The sequence below is a fragment of the Syngnathoides biaculeatus genome, chromosome 18 (genome assembly GCF_019802595.1).
Source record: "Syngnathoides biaculeatus isolate LvHL_M chromosome 18, ASM1980259v1, whole genome shotgun sequence".
Classification (NCBI taxonomy): Eukaryota; Metazoa; Chordata; class Actinopteri; order Syngnathiformes; family Syngnathidae; genus Syngnathoides; species Syngnathoides biaculeatus.
In genome coordinates this window covers 16474925-16498018 of record NC_084657.1, presented here as the reverse complement: position 1 = coordinate 16498018, position 23094 = coordinate 16474925, and the positions used below count along the sequence as shown (strand labels likewise).

General features: G+C 42.5%; 2 protein-coding genes across 6 annotated transcripts in view; one reads left to right on the top strand and one right to left on the bottom strand.

Moving 5' to 3' along the window:
- Positions 1-23094, bottom strand: part of nrg2a (neuregulin 2a) — an 85467-nt gene that overhangs the window by 5362 nt on the left and 57011 nt on the right. Inside the window, exons 11-13 of the mRNA XM_061804455.1 lie at positions 18393-22784; positions 17392-17572; positions 6849-6987 (exon numbers count right to left, since the gene is read on the bottom strand). Of these exons, the coding sequence (XP_061660439.1) occupies positions 22130-22784 (655 nt within the window). The 3' untranslated portion in view covers positions 6849-6987; positions 17392-17572; positions 18393-22129. The remainder of the gene's footprint in view (positions 1-6848; positions 6988-17391; positions 17573-18392; positions 22785-23094) is intronic.
- LOC133492313 (solute carrier family 22 member 6-like) lies at positions 1522-18393 on the top strand. Of its 5 annotated transcripts, none has more exons than XM_061804457.1 (12): positions 1569-1662; positions 2846-2938; positions 5987-6480; positions 6559-6662; positions 6815-6969; positions 7063-7231; positions 13327-13450; positions 13546-13661; positions 13770-13984; positions 16884-16992; positions 17397-17600; positions 17698-18393. In XM_061804457.1, the coding sequence occupies exons 3-12, from the start codon at positions 6091-6093 to the stop codon at positions 17783-17785; spliced, it is 1674 nt and encodes a 557-aa protein (XP_061660441.1). In that variant the 5' UTR covers positions 1569-1662; positions 2846-2938; positions 5987-6090; the 3' UTR covers positions 17786-18393. The 5 variants fall into 5 exon arrangements, with proteins under 5 accessions (XP_061660443.1, XP_061660445.1, XP_061660441.1 ...); XM_061804458.1 differs by having other exon boundaries at positions 2846-3503; XM_061804459.1 differs by lacking the exon at positions 2846-2938 and having other exon boundaries at positions 1522-1662.

Here is a 23094-nt window from a genome sequence, read left to right as displayed (position 1 = left end):
GCTTTACTTCTTTTTTCATTCAGCCTCTAATGAGCTCTTTTCTAATTCTATTTAACCTGCTCACTCTTAGACAGAACCTCAACATCTTCATTTTTGCCACTTCCAGTCAAATGTCAGAAGTACCCTAACAACCTTGGTGACGAGTTGTAGTTATTTCACTTTTAACTGTTGCCTTTCAGTGTAGCATTATTTTGTACACCAATTTTGATGGAACAAAAGGATAATTATAGGTGTTGAGATTATTGTAATTATTATTATTTGCTGTGCAATCAAGAAAGTGTTTTGCTGCAATAAAGAAATGCTTTTATATTTAGCAATTCAAGAGGAAACAAATCTGCACTCTAAAGAGGAAGTAGCTGGTTGCGGAAGACCAGACGGAGCCAGTTTAATGGAAGGCACCTGAAGATAACCCGTAATGACTATTGCCACACTTCTCATTTCCAAAAAGCCTGATTAAGTAGTTTCCAATTACTTACATGATACATGGTAAAACAATAAAAACACTTCTGTCATCCCCCTGGATATGTTGTAATTGTGAAAGCAAATAAAAGAAGTGGTCGGATTTGAACTGCTTTCGAGTGTCGTTGAGAATTGCGGGGTGCAGTTCTTTTTTTTCCTTGCATGAAAGAAAACTGGTACTGTTTGCAAATGCCCTACATTAGCCTGATATGATCAGTCTGAGACAGTGGCCATCTTGAGTCGGATTTCCATGCAACGAAAGGGGTTCAGGCTATTTCATTGTTATGATGAAATTACAGTACATTTGGAAAAATGCTAAACTCACTTCACCTTTTTTCCCTTTTTCCATAAAGGGCGACTTCAGATTGCGCCATGTGGTCTAAGTTCTTATTAGAAGAGCAGATAGTTCCAGCCAGGTTGAATGTCAGTTGCGTGGAAACAGTACAGGAAGGTAAATGGATTATAAAGTCATAAAATTGATATGATTTGGGGTGGCACGGTGTATGCTTGATTACCACATCTGCCTCACTGTTGAACAATTCATTTTTATGTTGCAGTGATGTAATCACACCCATGAACTCTACTCCAAATGATCCTTTTGAAAACAATAGGTGACTAAAATAAATAAATAAATATAATACATCAATTTGCTGATGGAATAAATTGAATTAAATGAGGCTCATAAAAAAATGCATGCTGTCTGATTGAAGTCATTTTAAGTGTGTAGCAAGTTGTTAGATCGCAGCTTGAAGAGTTGCCTGTGATCAATGCTGTTTACGGTCTTTTTGGTGTAAAAAATATATTTTTTTTCACCGATCCAGACCATTTACATAGTTAATGTGATACAATGAATGAACTTTCCAATTTACAATAGCATTCTGGCGACTATAGTATATGTCTTCCCGATGCAATCATTTACACTAGATGTTGAAGTTAATATAGAAAGGCATATTGGACTAAAATTCATACCAGGATCATTCAAAAGGCAGGTCTTGGAACGATTCGACTCAGTTTGGACAGGACACTTTATACTTGGTCATGCATAGCCAAAGATCACAGAAAAAAAATGCTTCCCAGAAAAACCACACCTCCTCCGAGCATGTGTTTTGACTGCACGTGTTTTGTAAATTTGAACGTGTAGTCATTACACAATTGTGGGAACGGTCTGTAAATAATTGGGATATGTGTACTCCATTGGAAAAGGTAATAACATCTTGTATTTATTTAATAACAATATGCATAGTATCTATTTTGATTGATCTATTTTTAAATATATCTTGGGAAAGACAGCATGCTTTTCAGTGTGTAATTCTGTTTTTATATTATAAAGTAGACAAGTAAATTCAGAATTTCACATCCACATTGGAGGTTGGCTTTGCTGTCATTGCTCTGCAGTGTCTTAAATGCCGAAAATTTTCATTATCACCTCCTTCACAAGTTTCAGACTTTTGGACTGTCACAGTTTTATCAAAAATTGTGTATTTTGTTCTTGGCTTATGTTGTGGACTGGAGGTCAAAGTTAAATGAGCTTACTTGTGTTTACAGTATTTGTAACTAGTAACAGAGGGAGGTGCAAGGCATATAAGGAAAATAAATGCGTTACTACTCTCAATGCGGTGGGAGTCATGCTTGACCACTGCAATAAAATGGAATACATCTCTTCTTTGTGACGCAACTGATTTTACAAGCTTAAAGTCCAAATTTATATGAACTCTATAATAGAAGCCTAAATTAAAATAGCACATAACACTTTGCAGATTTCAAGGGCGTATGAAATTTGACGACGTTTGACTGTCAAAAGTGCATGCTTGAGCATTGTGCATAAATGCAGCTTTAATAACATTAACTGTCACACAATGCAGTGCTCCAAACTACCACAACTGTCACAGCTGAATCAACATATTTTTTTTTTTTTTTTTTTAAATGCAGTGCACCTGGAGCTTCATTCAGGCTGACACCTCATGCTGGTCATTACACAAGTGCACACATTCCTCAAAACTATTCAGTAGGACAAAAAGGCAGAGGTTTAGGTTGGTGTTTTAACAATAGCAAAATGACATTATTATTACATTACATATTTGTCATACAAAACCTTCGGATTTTGCCGTAATTACACTATTTGACAATTAGAACTGTTATCTTCTTTTCCAAAAGTCCTCTTTACTAATGTTAATGATTATATAGTGTCAAAGAAATTTGGATTAGATTTATGTAAAATGCTCTTGCCTCTTTGGTAGAAACAATGACAAAAAAACAAATACAAATGAGGCATTTTCCGATTCTGAACATTTAATAACTTGCAAGCAGCGTGGATTGAAAAATGAGTCAAACGGATGTGTCTGCCAACTTTTGCTCTCCTGCCTGACCAGACTTTGATCTTATACAGCAACGACTCTACATTCAAGATCCACATGGAATGAGTGGACTGCTAATACCTCATTTGGATGGATTAATAGCACTTAAATAATCTAAAATTCAGGTAAAGCACTGGAATTTGAGAACAGATTTGCATTAATATGCAGCTGCAACTTTAATTACTTCCTTTACATTTTGTTGTCCTTTTTTTTAAAGCATTTCGACCAGTAAATTGAGAGCTTCACCTTTTGGCTTAGCTCTCTCTTTACCACAACAGATCGATCCAAAGTCAGCATCACTGCAGACACTGCAGTTAATTGACCCCTCCGTGGATATTGCGCAATCCACGTCACTGACCAATCAGAGGCCAGAGATCTGCATAAACCAAAGCCCGTTTTTGCTCCCGCCATTTTCTCGGACAACATTGCATGGTCCAGTATAGGTTTAGTTAGCGTTTTATCGCGTATTTGGGTTATTTAACAAAAAATATGGTTAAGAGGTGGAGTCACGGACTTTGTAATAGTGACGACAGGTATCCTGAAAGGCTAGTTGGTGAAGTTCGATTCGTACCCTTTCCAAAACCGAAGACCCAGTACGAAAAATGCCTTCGATGGATCAAACTTTGTGGAAGACCGCATCATCAACTAAATCCATCTAATATCAACCGGAACACGTATGTTTGCACGAAGGTATGCCCTATATTTGATTTTCAATACATGTCTCGTATAAATGAATTCGAAGTTCTTCGCTAGCATAACACTACCGCGTGTGAACGATTGACACACTTATTCTTTGTTGAGCGATATTTAGCGATTATCGGACTGCACAAACATATTGATTTCTTGCTGGCTCGCGGCCAGAAGCTTAACCAGACTGTGTTTGCACGAAGATATGCCCTAAATTTGATTTTTAATACATGTCTCGTATAAATGAATTTGAAGTTCTTCGCTAGCACAACACTGCTGCGTGTGAACGATTGACACACTTATTCTTTGTTGACCGATATTTAGCGATGATCGGACTGCACAAACGTATTGATTTCTTGCTGGCTCGCGGCCAGAATCTTAACCAGACTGCGTTTGCACGAAGATATGCCCTAAATTTAATTTTTAACACACGTCTCGTATAAATGAATGAGACGTTCTCCGCTAGCATAACATTGCTACATGTGAACGATTGACACACTTATTCTTTGTTGAGCGATATTTAGCGATGATCGGACTGCACAAACGTGTTGATTTCTTGCTGGTTCGCGGCCAGAATCTTAACCAGACTGTGTTTGCATGAAGATATCCCCTAAATTTGATTTTTAATACACGTCTCGTATAAATGAATGAGACGTTCTCCGCTAGCATAACATTGCTACGTGTGAATGATTGAATGAAATCAGAAGCATGGCGTCTCTCTCAGTTAAGAATGTATTGTATTTAGAATCTATAATATATCATTGATTTGAATGAAATCAGAAGCATGGAGTCTGTCTCAGTTCAGAATGTATTGTATTGTATTTGCCATTTTTACTGTTTGTCTTACGTCAGCGCACGTGGCGTGTCGTGACTTCAGGAGGCGTGGTTAAGTGCCCTGTACGGAGGGGTCAATTTCTCATCATGTTCTTCCCTCACTTGTGAGCAAAACCCAAGACACTTGAACTACTCCATTTGGGGTAGGATCTCATCCCCGACCTGGAGAAGGTACACCACCCTTGAACCAACTGAGGACCATTGTCTCAGATTTTGAGGTGCTGGTTCTCATCACAGCCAGTTCACACTTTGCGACGAAGCACTCCAGTGAGAGTTGGACATCACTGCTTGATAAAGACAACAGAACCACATCTGCAAAAAATCAGAAATGCAATACTGAGGCCACCAAACCAGATCCCCTCTATGCCTCCGCTGCGACTACGAATTCTGTCCATAAAAGTTCTGAAAAGAAACAGTGACAAAGGTCAGCCCTGCCTGAGTCCAACCCTCACCCGAAACGAGTCTGACTTACCGCAGAGTAAATTCTGACACCGGTCGTACAGTGACCGAACAGCCTGTATCTGAGGTTTCGATACCCCATATTCCTGAAGAACTCCCCACAGGACTTCCCAAGCGAAACGGTTGAACGCATTCTCCAAGTCCACAAAACATATGTAGACCGGTTGGGCGAACTCCCATTCACCCTCGAAGACCCTGCCGAAGATGTAGAGCTTGTCCACTGTAACATGACTAGGACGAAAACCACATTGCTTTTCCTGAATCTGAGATTCGATTTCTCGATTGATCCTCCTCTCCAGCACCCCTGAATGGACCTTACAGGGGAGGCTGAAGAGTTGGATCTCTGTGTAGTTGGAACACATCCTCCGGTCCCAGTTCTTAAAAGCGGGGACCACCACGCCAGTCTGCCAATCAGGAGACACACAATGTTGCAGAGGCCTGTCATCCTGGACAGCCCCACAACATCCAGAGCCTTTAGGAACTCCGGATGAATGTCATGCCACCGAGGAGCTTTTTAACCACCAGCCCAGCTCAGAGAACATTGACTCTATTTTTTCATTGGAAGGCATGTTGAGATCTTCAAAGTATTCTTCCCACTCATGTCCCATGTCAACTCATATCCCGAGTTGAGGTCAGCAGAGTCCCATCCTCACTATACACAGTGTTGATGGTACACTGCTTCCCCCTCCAAAATGTTTCTTTTTAACTGAAAATCCCATATTACTTTCCATGTCACTTTTAACTTTCACTCCAAACTCAACAGTTGTCATACCACTGTCTCTGTGGTAGAAAAAAAGAAAGAAAGAAGAAAAAAATCCTTTGAGAACCAACTGAGATTAAGCCTCGTGTGATATGACATGTTGTGCATGCAGTATATGGATTTTATTTGAAACTTTTAAGATGCATCCACCCCCAAGAAAAAAAGAGAAGAAAAAAAACAGTACCCTTAAAACCCTGTAATGCAATGGTTTTCAAACTGGGGAGCACGGTGTTAAGGGGCTACCATGGACACTTTTCATAATTAAGTTAGACCCAGCAGATGGAGTAATTTTACTACCAAAACACACAATCCACAAAAGAATTGATCGCCCTGAAAATAATTTAATCTCCAAAAGGGGGGGCTGCAAAAAATGTTTGGCAACCACTGTAGTAATGCAACATAATAACCGACCCTTATTTTCCACTGTTCACAGGTGCTGAGGGTGATGTTCATCTCTCCTAGCACAACATCAGGAATGTTTTTGTAACTTAACTCCTCGTGCCACTAACCTGCTTGTGGGAATTTTGAAAAAAAAAAATGGCATTTGGTGACCTTTTGGAGCAGGTGGGCAGCACAGGCCGCTTCCAGGTCCTGCATGTGACCCTGCTCTGTGTTCCAATGCTCATGATAGCCAGTCACAACCTGCTGCAGAATTTTGTGGCCGCTGTACCTCCTCACTATTGTAGGGCAGACCCAAACATCTCTCAGACGCAGTTTAGCCAGAGAGATATCCTGACAGTCACGGTGCCTTTAGACCAAACCGGCAAGCATCAGAGCTGCAGACGCTACGTTATTCCACAGTGGCACCTCCTGGACAAAAATGGCACTTTGAAACAAGAAGAACAGGATGTCAATGTAAGCCTCCAAGGATGCTTAGACGGATGGGCCTATAATTTGACTGGGATGACCACCACAATCATAGCAGAGGTAAGGCTACTTTTCTCATACAGGTTATATTTGTAGTCTCAGCAATGTTGTTTAAAAAGTTCAAATTTGTGTGTTCAGTGGGATTTGGTGTGTGATCTACGATCTTTTAAACAAATGGGCCAAACAGTCTACATGGGAGGTGTTGTTGCGGGATCCATTGTCTTGGGAAGTCTTGCAGACAAGTAAACATGAATCTTCACATTATAACACAATCTTTTAAATTTACTAATTTGTTGGACTAGAATACATTCATTCAAGTGAAAATTAAATTTATATGACAAAGGTTTTTTTTTTTGTACATAGTGTCCTACACTGATTCTCTCAATGTTTTCAGGTTTGGGCGATGCAGGCTTTTGATCATTTCTCACCTGCTGATGGCAGTGGCTGGGAGCTGTGCTGCTTTCTCCACATCCTTCTCAGTGTTCTGCCTTTGCCGATTTGGTTGCGGAATGGCTGTGTCAGGCGTGATCCTCAATACGCTCTCTCTCAGTAAGCAATTCAGCTTGACTGGGGAAAAAAATTTGTTTATAGGAACATGCTGCATCTCACACAACACTATGTTGTATTTTCTCTCTCAAACAGTTGTGGAGTGGATTCCAACGCGTGGGCGGACTGGAGTGGGAACTCTGTCAGGTTACTGTTACACGGTGGGACAGTTGATCCAGACAGCTATTGCTTATTACGTTCGGGATTGGAGATGGTTGACCTTTGCCGTCTCTTCACCCTTTTATGTCTTCTTCATCTTTTCATGGTGAGATGTTCAAAATTGAGATAACATTTGATGTACATATGATGAGAAAAAAATATGGTTATTTTAGTTTTTTACCTATATTGTTAGAATTTAAATCGAAAGATAAAAACTCCCCCTCTTCGAGCCCTCACCTTTTTGTGGTGGAGGAACTTGCGTGTCCCGATGATCCGAGGATCAGTTGTCTGGGGCACCACTGCCCTGGTAGGGTCACCCATGGCAAAGTGGTTGTAGGTGAGGAACCAGCCAAAGTACGGGTCCATAAAGCCCTATCACGAGTAGAAATAATGGATTCAGGTTTCCCTTCCCCGTGTGAAGGTCAACGGGGCGCACGCCTGGTGGCCGGGCCTGCACCCATAGGGCTCGGCCGGACACAGCCCGAAAGGGTAACATGGGTCCCCCTTGTCATGGGCTCACCAACTGTGAGAGGGGGCATAGGAGTTGGGTGCAATGTGAGCTGGGGACCTTAGATCCAATCTACGACTACAGAAACTAGCTCACATGGACATGGAAAGCCATCTCTCTGGCAAGGACAAAGCCCAAGCTGGGGCATGAGTTCGAGACCTTCAGACAAGATAAAGTAGTCGGACTTGCCTCTACGCACCATTTGGGGTCTGGTACCATTCTTCTTGAGTAGGATTGGACTCTGATCCACACTGGAGTTGCCCATGGTGAGAGGTGCCGAGTATATGTGGGTATACTTATTGCCCCCTAGCTCATCACCTGTACATTGACGTTCACCCCGTTGGATGAGAGGGTAGCCTCCCTCCGACTTTGGGTGGGGCAGCAGGTACTGACTGTTGTTTGTTGGTGGACACCAACAGTGAGGGTTGATGTCAAGTTTAAGAAGTAGTCCTTCAGGCATTTCTGACCTGTGGGACTCCCAAGGCAGCTTATAGGTACCGTCTCGCCAAGCGGAATGCACCTTCGGTGGTCGCGGAGGCAAAAGCCCGGGCATGGGAGAAGTTCAGTGAGGCCATGGAGAACAAGTTCAAGAGTGCTTTGAGGAAATTCTGGTGCACCATCCAGCGTCTCAAGAGGGGGAAGCAGTGCAATGTCAACAATGTGTATAGTGAGGATGGGCCACTGCTGACCTCAACTCAGTAAATTGTGAGTTGGTGGGGAAAATTCATCAAAGCTCTCCTCAATTCCACCAACACATTTTCCCATGAGGAAGAAGAGTCTGGGTTCTCTATGGCAGGCTGTTCTCTTCTCTGGGGCTGAGGTCACCAAGGTGGTCAAAAAGCTCTTCAGGGGCAGGGCTCCAGGGGTGGATGACATTTGCCCGGAGTTCCGAAAAGCTCGGAATGTTGTGAGGCTGTCCTGGTTGACACACTTCTGCAACATCACATGGACATTGGGGACAGTGCCTCTGGATTGGCTGACTGGGGTGGTGGTCCCCCTTTTTAAGAAGGGGGACAGAAAATGTGTTCCAACTACGGGGATCACACTCCTCAGCCTCCCTTGTAAGGTATATTTAGGGGCGTATTCGTTGGGAAATCAATATCAGATTCAGGGAGAGCAATGTTGTTTTCTTACTAGCTATGGAACAGTGGACCAGCTCTACAGCCTCGGCAGGATCCTCACGGGTGCATGGGACTTCGCCCAACCAGTCTACATGTCTTTTGTGGACTTGGATAAGGTGTGTGACTTTAGGGATTTCTGTGGGGATGGGGGATTCTTCGGGAGTATCAGGTACTGAACCTCTGATATTGACTGTTCGGTCCCAGTACGACAGGTGTCAGAGTGTGGTCCACATTGCCGGCCATAAGTCGGAATCATTTCTGGTGAGAGCTGTACTCTGCCAGGGCTGCCCTTTGTCACTAATTTTGTTCATAAGTTTTATGGACAGAATTTTGGTGTGCAGCCAAAGTGTAGATGTTAACTAGTTTGGTGGCTTCATCATTGCATCTCTGCAGATGATGTGGTTCTGCTGGTTTCATCAACCTGTGATCTCTAACGCTCACTGGAGCAGTTCACAGCAGAGAGTGAAGCAGCTGCGATGAGAATCAGCACCTCCAAATTTCAGACCATGGACCTCAGTCAGAAAAGGGTGACGTGCCCTCTCTGGGTCAGGATGACATCCCACCCCAAAATAAGGAGTTCAAGTATCTTGGGGTTCACAAGTGAGGGAAGAATGGAGGTGGTGAGCAACAGGCGGATCGGTGTACCGTCTGAAGTGATGCGGATTTTGTATCAGTCCGTTGTGTTAAAGAGGGAGCTAAGTTGAAAGGCGAAGCTCTCAATTTAACAGTCAATGTACGTTCCTACCCTATCCTATGGTCACGAGCTGGTGGTTGTGACTGAAAGAACAAGATCCTAGATCCCAAGCGGCACAAATGAGTTTCTCCGCAGGGTGTCCCGGTACTCCCTTAAAGATAGTGAGAAACTCGGTCATCCAGGAGGGGGTCAGTGTCGATCTGCAACTCCTTTGCATTTATAAGAACCAGATGAGCTGACTGGGGCATCTGATCTGGATGCCTCCCGGACGCCTACCTGGTAAGGAGTTCAAGGCACGTCCCACTGGAAAGAGACCCCGGGAACGACCCAGGACAAGCTGGAGAGAGGGACTATGTCTCTCGGCTGGCCTGGGAACGCATTGGGATACCTCCGGAAGAGCTGGATGAATTGTCTGGGGAAAGGGAAGTCTGGGTATCTGCTAAAGCTACTGCCCCAGTGACTTGAGCCGGAAAAGCGGTAGATGGATGGATGGATGGATAAAACCCCTCATCAATTCATAAATTAGCCGTGGCAGATTCCTTACCTCACCACAAAATCTGCAACATTCTTCATAATGAGTGGTTACGAACACAATAAGTGTTAAGTCAATTAATTATATCCGATTCATTGGATTATTTATAAATAGCCATTGAAAGCAATTGAGATAAAATGGAGACCAAAACTTGACTGCAACCATCAGAGGTGCTTTTCAGTATCCACTATCTTACTGCTAAAAGCAATGGTTCTCAAACTTGGCTTTTGCTGGAGCACAAACCAAGTACCACCTCAAAAATACTTGATTCCAATTACTACGAGAATGACAAAGTTCAAACTAAAAATACATTAGCATATTAGTTCAAAGTCTTTGTCAAAAATGAGGCAGGAGTTTACAAAAAAAGTGTATATTTTTCCAATTATATATTACAGTTTGAACATTAACAATACTCCAATTTAGGAAAACAAAACAATTCTGTGTCCAAAAACAAAAAGAAGCTTGTGGTTCCAATTTCCCGACCGACCCTAACATTTGTACACTACGTAATAAATGTCAGGGGCGTGGTTCTCCACGGCCAAGCAATTCACGAGGTGCCCCGCATGCGGCGGGCGAGCGCTGCCGCAGAAGCAGATAGTTAAGTCGAATGTTTAACAGTCTCTACAGCGAGCTGTGGCGTGGCCTTGTGCCACTTGCTTCTGCTCCCCGATTGTGTTGTGTGTTTAAGCCTTGTTTCTCATGCCACTTGTTGCCATATCGTTGTGTATGTATGCATGTGTTCACAAGGGTCAGCTAGCGTAAGTCAGAACTACAACGTTTTTTGGCCTTACTTAAATGAGGATTTAAAAAAAAAAAAAAACTTGCATACATGTTAAATAAAAATATGAACAAAATAAGTTTGATGTTCTAAAATAATAAATGCAAATGTATTGTTTTTAAAAATTTAACAACTGAACTTTTAAATGTACTTGATTAAAAAAAGTTGAAGCCACAGTAAAAGTATGCGAAGTGAATTGTATAACCGCCTCTTTTACGAACGGCTTGTGATACATGCTTAGTTGTTTGAAACAAATGCAGTATGGAAAAAAAGTCTTGAAATACATGTAGGTTTAAAAAAAAAAAAAAACCTTCCTTATCACATTTTGACAAATAAAAAATATTTAATTATTTAAATTTAATTAGCACTCATTTTTATCTATCATCTGTTTCATTCAACTGCCCTCTATTTATACTCAAACCACATATTAATACTCACTGTGACAATCAATCAGACAATCAAAAATGAGAATATTTATCTTTCTATAGGCAGAATTTTTAACATAGCTCATCTGTTGGACTTGCAAAAAGGATGGAGATGGCTGTAGTGAACACTTATTTCCAGAAGAGGGAGGAACATATAGTGACCTACAAGAGCGGAGGTAGAAGCAAGCTGGTAGATTATATTTTGTGCAGACGATGTAATCTGAAGGAGGTTACTGACTGTAAAATAGTGGTAGGGGAGAGTGTAGCTCGACAGCATAGGATGGTAGTATGTAGGATGACTCTTGTGGTGGGTAGGAAGATTAAGAAGACAAAGGTAGAGCAGAGAACCATGTGGTGGAAGCTGAGAAAGGAAGAATGTTGTGCGGCCTTCCGGAAAGAGGTGAGACAAGCTCTCGATGGACAACCGAAGCTCCCGGAAGACTGGACGACGACAGCCAAGGTGATCAGAGAGACAGGCAGGAGAGTACTTGGTGTGCATCTGGTAGGAAAGGGGAGAAGGAGACTTGGTGGTGGAACCCCAAAATACAGGGAGTCACACAAGGAAAGAGATTAGCGAAGAAGTGGGATACTGAGAGGACTGAGGAGAGGCGAAAGGAGTACATCGAGATGCGATGTAGGGCAAAGGTAGAGGTGGCAAAGGCTAAACAAGAGGCATATGAAGACATGTACACCAGGTTGGACACGAAAGAAGGAGAAAAGGATCTCTACAGGTTGGCCAGACAGAGGGATAGAGATGGGAAGGATGTGCAGCAGGTTAGGGTGATTAAGGAAAGAGATGGAAATGTGTTGACTGGTGCCAGTAGTGTGCTAAATAGATGGAAAGAATACTTTGAGAAGTTGATGAATGAAGAAAATGAGAGAGAAGGAAGAGTTGAAGAGGCAAGAGTGAAGGACCAGGAAGTGGAAATGATTACTAAGGGGAAGTCAGAAAGGCACTACAAAGGATGAAAAATGGAAAGGCAGTTGGTCCTGATGACATACCAGTAGAGGTATGGAAGCAACCAAGAGAGGAACTGTGGTACTGCATGCGTAAGTCTGATGTGGCAGAGAAGTATGTTAAAATAGTACAGGACATGTATGATGGCAGCAAAACAATGGTGAGGTGTGCCTTAGGTGTGACAGAGGAATTTAAGGTGGAGGTGGGACTGCATCAGGGATCAGCTCTTCCTGTTTGCAGTGGTAATGGATAGGCTGACAGATGAGGTTAGACTGGAATCCCCTTGGACCATGATGTTCGCAGATGATATTGTCATATGCAGTGAAAGCAGGGAGCATGCAGAGGAACAATTAGAAAGATGGAGACATGCACTGGAAAGGAGAGGAATGAAGATTAGCCGAAGTAAAACAGAATATATGTGCGTGAATGAGAAAAGTAGAGGGGGAAGAGTGAGGCTACAGGGAGAAGAGATAGCGAGGGTGGAGGACTTCAAATATTTAGGGTCAACAATCCAGAGCAATGGTGAGTGTGGTAAGGAAGTGAAGAAACGGGTCCAAGTAGGTTGGAACAGCTGGCGGAAGGTGTTTGGTGTGTTATGTGACAGAAGAGTGTCTGCTAGGATGAAGGGCAAAGTTTACAAAACAGTGGTGAGGCCGGCCATGATGTACGGATTAGAGACGGTGGCACTGAGGAAACAACAGGAAGCTGAACTGGAGGTGGCAGAAATAAAGATGTTGAGGTTCTCGCTCGGAGTGACCAGGTTGGATAGGATTACAAATGAGCTCATTAGAGGGACAGCCAAAGCTGGATGTTTTGCTGACAAGGTTCGAGAGAGCAGACTTCGATGGTTTGGACATGTTCAGAGGAGAGAGAGTGAGTATATTGGTAGAAGGATGCTGAGGATGGAGCTCCCAGGCAAAAGAGCGAGAGGAAGGAAGACCAAAGAGAAGGTTTATGGATGTGGTGAGGGAAGACATGAGGGCAGTTGGGGTTAGAGAGGAAGATGCAGGAGATAGGCTAAGATGGCAAAAGATGACACGCTGTGGCGACCCCTAACGGGACAAGCCGAAAGGAAAAGAAGAAGATCTGTTGGACTTGTACAGGTTTGGCTAAAGATGTAAATGTTGTTTTGGCTATTGATGTGAACGTACTACTTGGACTGTAAACAAACGCTTACTCATACAGGTGGTTTCATGAATCTTCAAGATGGTTGGTCCTGAGACGAAACTTTGACCGAGCCATCAAGAATCTTAAAAGTGTTGCAAAAATCAATGGACGCCATGAGGAAGGAGATAAAATTGACATCAAAGTTGGTGAAAATGTTCAGGCCCTTTACGGCGCCATTGTCTTGTGTTGACAACAGAAACTGAATTTGAGTGAGGATGATTTTCCCTTTGCGTTCAGATGGTGCAAGAGTACATGAAGAATGAGATATCATGCTCACAAGGCTCCCACACTGTCTTGGATCTGTTTCGCACTCCCACAATGAGGACGATGACAATCTGCCTGAGTGCTGTCTGGTGGGCAAACCCTCACATGCAAGCATTTCAAATGACTCCACATTCAATGGTAACACATTCCAGATCCATGAAGTCAAAAATTCCAATTTTACCAATTTTCTACCACAGGTTATCAACAAGCTTTGCGTACTATGGGCTAGCTATGGACCTCCAGAAGTTTGGAGTGGACTTCTACTTAATCCAAGTCATCTTTGCAGCAGTGGACATTCCCGCCAAGGTCATCGTAACTTTGACAATGAGTTTTATCGGACGCCGTCCATCCCAAGTTGGTGCACTTATCATTGCGGGACTCACCGTACTGATCAACCTGATGGTACCTTATGGTATGACGTAATACCACACATGCCGAGGATACATCATTCACATTTACTTTTAGATTATTTTTTGTAGCATTATTTTATGGTCAACACCTCATAGGGCATTTAATAAAACAGGAAAAAGAAAAATGTTCATCCCAAAGTGACGGGGTAAAACGTATGTCATCTCATTGCAACATCTTAAATTTCTGAATATATTGGTCATAAAATGTAGTCTGAGGTTTCTCTAAACTACAAGAATAAACAGTTTGCTGTAATACAACACAAATGTTTTTGTATTTATATTCAAAACAATGTAAAAGTTCTCACGACAGAGAGGAAAAAGTAAGTGGATCAGCAGGATTTCTGCTATGTCTTGTCTGAACGGCACTCTCGAGGTCATGTCACAGGATCACAATCAGGTTTAAGTCAGGACTTTATATAAAAAGCTTTTTGAACTTTTATTAAGCTGAAAAAAGCTAATTAATAAGGGAAATGTATCTCAAAGTCTTGATGTTGATCACTCCACCGGTAGACAAATTGTCAATAAATGGAGGAAGTTCAGCACAGTTTCCACAGAGTGGCTGTCTGGTAAAGATGACTGCAGGAGCACAATGTAGCATTATAAATGAGGTGTAAAAAATATATTTACAGTGTCAGCTAAAGACGTACAGAAACGACACCATCTCTGTTGACAAATCCACTGTGTATAAAACAAACAAAAATGGCATTCATAAGTGAACACCAAGGAGGAAGTGAAAGTGAAAAAAAAATATTTGAAGTCTGCCTAAGAGCACTTGGATATTCCACAGCACGCCAGCCAAAATATTTTATGGACAGATAAAACAAGAAGTTGTGGAAGAAAAACATTTTAATGTTTGTATAGTATTAGTTTAAGCAAGCAGTTTATTCTTGTGATTTGTATTTATATTTTATGACCAATTTAAACAGAAATTTAAGAAATTCTAATTCACATTTTCCTCTCATTGTAATTGTTCTTTTTCCATACGTGTTATTGTTGTCATTCTTCAGTGATTGTGGGTGATAAATTTCATGATCACACCATAATAATGCATGCAATAACAATTTTCTTGAACTAGACAGTTTTCTTGTTTGCTTTCAGATTTGCTTGATGAATTAAGTCCGCCCTCTGCTGGTTACCAACAAAAACGCTGAATTATGGAATTACACTGATCCCTAATATACAAATTCCAGATTCTACTACAGGCTGAGAAAATCTGCACTAGAGACCAAAATAAAAATATAGTTTGATCCCTCACACATATAAGAATATTCAACCTCATCAAAACTCTTTTTCAAAAGCTATTTTTCTACTCTCATTTGCATGGTTTTCCAAATGAGAGGCAAAGAATGCTTGCTTCAAGATGTTGACGTGTAACTCAGAGTAAAAGTTCAATATAAAAACTATATGCAAAAAAAAAATAACAAAAGATAGAGAGAATTAAAATTTCCAAATAGGATTTCAACCTTCCCTCTGATTAGTTAGTGATCATTCCGGGATGTACCCTGCCTCTTGCACAAAGCTGGGATATGCTCCACCTTTTTGTGTGATCCAAGTGAGGATAAACAGTATAGAAACTCTATCAATGGACATTCAAACACCAAAATGTTCAACCAAATCATGCACTTCATCTAACAAAATTATGCTTTCGCAATTACAACTAATATTGTGAAATGTGAGAAATTGGCACACAGAAATTAGCATAGGTATATGCTGAAAGAAACTTTTATTATGAAACCTTCAAAGAGTTGCTATTTTAACACACAGACCAGAAGCCTACATTTTGGGATGTTATCAAATATGTTAGAACTTGGGTTTGTGAAGGGACATGGAAATGTCCCTATATCCGAAATGTTTGTAAGGAGTGTCTGAATGCTGTATAGCCCGTAAAAAATATTTTAAAAACTGCAACATATTGAAGGCGCCCCTCCTGTAAGTCATCACCTCACCGTGATGTAGGGCTTTGTGTGTCCCAATGATCCTAGAAGCTCAGTTGTCTGGTAGGGTCACCCTTGGCAAACTAGTGCCAGGTGAGGGACCATGTCCCCCTTCCGCTGGGTTCTGAACTTGTGGGAGTGGGCATTGTGTCGGGTGGAGTGTGAGCTGAGGGGTGGCAGAAGGCAGGGACCTCGGCGATCTGATCCCTGGCTAGAGACGCTGGCTCTACGGACGTAGAATGTCAACTGTCTGGCGGGGAAGGAGCCCGAGCTAGAAGTTCCGACTAGACATAGTCGGACTCGCCTCAACACACTGCTTTCGCTCTGGTAGCAGACAACGTGAGAGAGGTTGGACTTCCACTTTAGAGTTGCCCACAGTGAGAGACGTCGAGCAGGTTTGGGTATACTTATTACCCCCTGGCCCGTCATCTGTACATTGGGGTTCACCCCAACGGATGAGAAGATAGCAACTGAAAAGAGTTGCATCCACAGGGTTTCCGGGCTCTCCCTTAGAGACAGGGTGAGAAGCTCGGTCATATCGATCTTGGGGTAGACCCGCTGCTCCTCTGCATTGAGAGATAACAGACGAGGTGGCTGGGGCATCTGATTCAGATGCCTCCAAGGACGCCTCTCTGGTGAGGTTTTCCGGGCACATCCCACTGGCAGGAAACCCCGGGAATGACGCAGGACACGCTGGAGAGACTACATCTCTAATCTGGCCTGGGAGCATCACAGGATCTCCCTGGAAGTGCTGAATGAAGTTGCAGGGGAGAGGGAAGTCTGGGCGTCCCAGCTAAAGCTACTGGCCAACCAACCCAACCACAGATTAGCAGTAGAAAATAAATGGCTAAATAGATGGATGGATGATGGGGGCGCAAATGATGAACTGCAAAATAGCAGGGTAACATTGCAGGGTGAGTAATATTTACTAAGCTTAGCAACTGACTGATATTCTACTTGTGCACAGACCAACAGACGCTGCGTACGTCTCTTGCTGTCGTGGGGAAAGGCTGCCTTGCTGCTTCCTTCAGCTGCTGTTTCCTTTACTCTGGCGAGCTCTTCCCCACCATAATTCGGTGAGTTGTTTATGTCGTTGCTCTTGTATCCGAGGACCCAAGGTCATTAAGACAATCCCAACCTCAGCTGTGCACTTTTCTATTTGTCTATTTGAGCAGGATAATCAGACCGAGAGGTCATTCTCAACTATTACATAACGGCTCAAATGACATTATGTTATTATAATGAATATAAAATTGTTCCAACATGACGATTAATTCCTGTGTTGAGATACACGCTAACTTGCTCTCATATTCCACAAACTTACAACATCAGGTTCCTTGATGACTCTATATCTTATAAATGATATGTTTTGAGCTCATGTACCGGTAACCCTATCCCAGCTGACTGATGAGAGGAGTGAGACACTCTGGATGAATCACCACAATAATCAGGACTTTAAAGTAAAACTTTTGTACCTCAGTCAGAATGGAATGGGCTGGGGATCGATGATGGCTCGTATCGGAGCAATGGTGGCCCCGATGGTGCTTCTGAGTGGTGACTTCATACCTTGGCTGCCGGGTATGATCTACGGAGGAGCTCCCGTCATCAGCGGCGTGGCAGCCATATTCCTCCCAGAAACACTTGGATCACCGCTTCCTGACACAATACAAGACGTGGAAGACAGGTAAATTGGCAATTAATATTAATAAAAAATAAACCTTGTCACAGTGAAATCAAAGAAAACAACCATCCAATTAATAATTTCATGCATTTTAATATAGAGGCACTGGGAGACTGTGCAAAACGGCACGAAAGGAGGCAGCCGTTCTGCAAGACACGCAACTGAATCTCCTGAAGGAGAATGTTTGAAGCCATCAAAATGATGTTCCTGATTAACTGTATAACTTGAGTAAGCACATGTTTCTGCAGCTGTATTGGTATTGATTTTATTTAATCCTTCTGTATGACTGCCACAATTATGGAGACTGATGCTCGTTATTGACAGGTCAATTGTGGGTGGGGAGAATCACATAGTTTTACAGGAGCATTGAGGACTTTAACGTTGCTGGGGCCTCATAATGTTTAATTTTAAAATCACCCAGAGAAAGTTCTTTAGCGATACAAAAGAAAAGCACTCGCTGTGTGTGTGTGTGTGTTGCGTGACGTCATTGAGTACTTATTTTTTTCGCAACAAACAAAAGTTTGAGAGACTCGGTTCTCTCGATTTCAGTATGACCCCAACACTTTAAACAATATAGTAGAACTTAATTTGACCTTCTCTTGAACTTGACTTTGTCGTTGAGCTCCATGGCAAACTAAGGTTAGCCAGCTAAATCCTTTAGGTCAATTACAAATACAGAACATATGCAGAAATGTGATGAACCATCAGTCCAACAAGTACGGGATTAACTTGTTCAACCCCAGAAGCAAACAGGACGGCAATTTGAGATCATGTACAGCCCTGGATAATACTAACCTGTCAGGTGGCTGTTGGACGCCGCTGCTGCTTGTCTTTATTTTGGTGTCCATTTTGGTTGAATTTTAAGGGATGGCAGCACTCGGTTGAGTTAAGTAAATACCAACCTAAGTTTAAAAAAAAAAAAAAGAAAGAAAGAAAAACTATCCATGTCAAGGCAGAACCCTTGTTTCTGACGATGAATAATTGGCTGTTGGATGTTTTATGTTTTAACCCAGTTGAAATTGTCACGTCACAGCCGGTCTAAATTTTGATACAGGATAGCGGAATAGCGACGTCTGTCTGCATGTTTGGGTATTACAGCAATGATCTAATTTAGACCGCCTGTGCTTGGACCCGACTCAAGTTCACTGCTAAAACCTTACCACATCTTTTTTTCTAGAATTCAGGTTGTTTCTACTCTGCCTCAACCAACAGATTAGAATGAAACAAATAATATAATCTATTCCATATGTAGGTCATTGCTTCTGATCATGCTTAGGCCGGCATTTGCTGGATCTGATAGTAGGCCCCGACGTCTCAATCTCGTTTGAATTCATATTTATACACATACTGAAAGTTAAAAGAGTGGCACACCTCTACAATCTTAAAATATTAATAAAAGCAAGTAAGTCATGATAACTTTGGATTTTTTTGTACGAGCTGCTGATACAAAAGAATTGATTGTTTTCTGTTAGCTCAGTTACTTTTTTTTTTTTTTTTACATTTTAAACTGGCTATACTTGGCTACTGCCAATTGCCTTTAATTGCAATAAAAAAAAATAAAATAAGGGTTGCAGTGATGATGGGTTTTCATTTGAATTAAGCATTTTTCCACATTGAAGGCACTGAATGACCTCCCCTACATTCATCCAGATTGGTTTGTTATAATAAATATCGTTGGACATTCCATCACATTGGACTATTTTTTTTACTGGGAGTCCTGCCCAAACAAAGGTTGTGTGACGAACTCCTCTTGCAATTGGCACTGCCATCTAGTGTTGTGTTTTAACCAATGCTCAACTAAACTGAAATACAGTACTGTACAGAGTAACGATATGGATCTCACGTAATTAGCCGCTAAAACACGCTTATTTGCGCAATTCAGTGTCCTGGCGGATATTGTCTTTGTTTAGAAAATAGAGGAATCGAGTATACAGTTACTTGATAGTTATTTCTTCTAAATAAACTTTAACCTTTGCAGTAAATAGTATATATATTTTATGGTGTGTTGGTCATCATTCCTCGGCAGGATTAATTATTGGGATCATGAAATACATTTTTGTGAAAATATAAGATGTGCGTCCATTCATGAACTGCTGATTACCATACTGCAATTAGCTCAAAAATGTGATTTTCACAATATAATCCAGAAGATAAGATGCATTAAAGTGAAGAAATAAATCAAGTTGCAGAGCAGAAATTTCTGCAGAAATAATTACATCATTTATATGATATGAATAAAGATTTATTTTCCGCATATGAACAGGTGGAATCATTTTTTTCCATTTTATTTTACAGTCTATGACAATCTCGCATTGTTTCTTTTATTTCTGGCATATTCCAGGGTTGTCATGTGGGGGGTCAAGGTGTGGGAGCTTAATTTTTATTGCTGAATGTTTAATGAAATACATTTTCACTGACTGGAATAGAATTGTCATCTGCGTTTCTTTGTTTTCTCCTTTTTTAAACCATGCACCCATCTAACTTTGACCACAAGGACATGCAGAGGAAAGGAGTTTCAAGCTGGGGGGAGTACGAGGTCAGGTGCGTGAGGGTCATCAAATGAAAAGAGAGGACTCGTAGCAGGCCATGCCTGGGAGTACCTCAACATGGTGAGTTTTTGCCAGAGTTAGGAGAGTCACAGAAATTAAATTGGATGAGTTTTAGGGGGCAGGGACACGGAATTTACCTGCAAGTGACATGTGACCAAAGACCATTCCCCATAAAAAAAAAACACCACTGTGCAATTACCACGTAGCAACCAGAGGTGCAGAGCAATCGTTGTCTCTTTTTAATTCTTAATAGCAACATACCAACTGTGACAACACTTCAGCTTTTCTCTCAAAGTTTCAACATTTTCTCGGGCTTGAACGTTTTTGACTTCTTGCATCAGGCTGAATTTGATATGACAAAATCTGTCAATAAGACAAAGCGGTAGGTACACAGTACTATCGGAGGAGACACTATTTGGATGCTACTTGTCATTACTGGAAGTCTGCCTGTAAAAGTGAAGCGCTCTCAGTCGGGTGATAAAATAAGTATTTGCACAGGAAACTCAATAGATGGCTTTTTTTTAATGAAGAAAAATAACTGTGTTAAATATGCATTGACTGTATATTGTGTTGTTTCATTCTACACTTCAAGCATCACGCACACATTATATGGTCACCTCTCACAAAATGATGTCATCAAACAGCAAAACGGAAAGTTTGCATATTTTTGCATTGGATGATCCCTTTCGTAGCAATTCCACTCGTGCTGTCTTGTTTGTTTTCCTTCTATTTGACTGTGTGCATGCTTAGTCTATGAGTGCATTATAGGATGAAAGTCTGGGTGAGGGATTTGGGGTTGGGGAGACTATCCGGGAATCCTGAGACACTGTGGCCACTAACAGAGACCACAAAAACCAGAATGGACACAGAAGGATGATGAAGTATGGGATTTTAAAGAGGAGGGTCTTCAGAGTTGAGCAAAAACAGATGTAATCTTTTTGTTTCGCCCGCCACCTCTAAAGGCAGGGGTCACCCTGTGCCAAGCAGCTCAGTATTTGTGAGGTTTGTGAAAGGCTAAAATGAAGGGGGCCTGCAGAAAAGGTGGGAGGGTAGGTCAAGGTTGGGGGAGGGGGTTAATGGGGCACACTGAGATGGGGTAAAGAATAGCTGTAAACACATCAAGCAATGACCTGCATAACTTAACACAACCTACCGCAGCTTCACCTGCGCCTACTCACTGATGCAAAAGGGGAGCGGGGTGGTCAAGGGGTGATGTGGAGGTATGGGCACACAGTCGTGATAAGCAGTGATTCTGTGTCACTCTGATGCGCACTGGCATATCTGCAGGGCGATGCCGCCGCGTCAACCACCATCGCAACTCCAACAACACATGCAAGCAGTGACGCGCGCGTGCGCACGCACGCGCCCAAAGTACACTGGCACACGTTCACACTCAAATCAGCTGGCAAAAATGATCTACATGGTATTAATGAACCAGACCTTCTAACTGATCCCAAATAATAAACTCTACAGGTGAGTTACATTGATGTAAACATACACTTTGTGACGCAAGTGGTTTATATTGCATGATATGGAAAGGGGGTTCCAGTGGAGTGCGACTCCTCAGGGGATACAAGAAAGGAAACGTTCAACCAGAGACGGAAAAACAAAACAAAACAAAAAAAACATTAATGTGTATAAAAAATGAGGCATCCGTATAAGAAAGGCTACAAAAACCTCCACTGATCCTCTGGCATCGGCAAACAGCAAAAAGGCACCACAATATTACTCTTATTTTTTTTTCTTTTTTTTTTAACGCTGTGAAAAGACTGGCACATCTTTTTATGCTGTAAATCAAAACGTACATATAAATAGAGTTTTCCCTATAAAAAAGTCTTTGCTGTTAACTAGTAGACAACTTTTGCTAAAATGAAAATAAATATTTCATTTGTTTAGAATATCTGTCAGTTATATAAAATAAAAATATTTCTTATAGATGCAGGTCTATACTATATTGACTTTTCGTTGGTTCATGGTCATTTTCTAATGGGGTGGAGTGTCCGGTTGGGAGCGGGAGTGCGTGAGTCTTGTTTGCATGTTCACACGCCCACTGTGCCGCGCCGACGAGTGAGGAGTCCGACTGTCCACCGGTCTGTAGATGGTGGAGGGCTCGGCGTTCATGTTCTGCATACTGAGGAAAGGCGTACTCTCGCCATCTTCCTCTGACTCGCTTGCTGTTAGGCAGCTCCGGGAGCCGTAGTCCCGGGAGGCCTCGTATCCGCGCGGGGCCACGTGGCCGTTCAGTCTGGATCTCCTCCAGCGACGGCTATCGGGTGCGCCGGACCCGCTTCTCTTTGGTTGCTCCCTAGAAGAGAGATACTCCTGGGTGGTCTCATAGTCTTCGTCTTCCGCCAGCCGGTAGGGGCTGGAGGGCAGGCTTCCCCTGCTGTCGTTGGGGTAGGTGCGCCGCTGCTGTCGGTAGGCCTCCTGGCACTGGGCGTCGTGGAGGGGCACTTGGTAGTGGCGCAGCAGAGGCTGGTTGTCTTCCAGCGGGTACGGGTTGTGAACAGCGGGCGGGAGGGACATGGCGTGGCTGGCGTTGGGCGAGGTGATCTGGAAGGTAGGCACCTGCGGGGGGAATGAGTAATGGAAATCCACTGGCGAGAGGCGGGCTGGTGTTGTTAGAGCTGACACGTATCTGTCAGGAGGGAAAAAGAGCAAGGAATTTAATCAATGGTGATTCTGGTGAGACTTCATGGGCAACAAGGCCTTCTCTGCTGGCCTGAATACTAGCAGAAGCTCTGACCTTACAACCCATCCATCCGTTTTCTAAGCCACTTATCCTCACGAGGGCTGCGGGAGTGCTGGAGCCTATCCTATCTTTGGGCAGGAGGCGGGGTGCACCCTGAACTGGTTGCCAGCCAATCGCAAGGCAGATGCAGACAGACAACAAACACACCTAGGGGCAATTTAGAGTTTCCAATTAATGTTGCATGTTTTTGGGATGT

What these genes read in the sequence shown, in the direction of transcription:
- LOC133492313 (XM_061804459.1), top strand. Translation starts at nt 6,091, where the DNA reads ATGGCATTTGGTGACCTTTTGGAGCAGGTGGGCAGCACAGGCCGCTTC. An exon ending in CTCTTCCCCACCATAATTCG is followed by an intron (nt 16,993 to 17,396) that starts GTGAGTTGTTTA and finishes TTTGTACCTCAG; the next exon opens with TCAGAATGGAATGGGCTGGG. An exon ending in ATACAAGACGTGGAAGACAG is followed by an intron (nt 17,601 to 17,697) that starts GTAAATTGGCAA and finishes ATTTTAATATAG; the next exon opens with AGGCACTGGGAGACTGTGCA.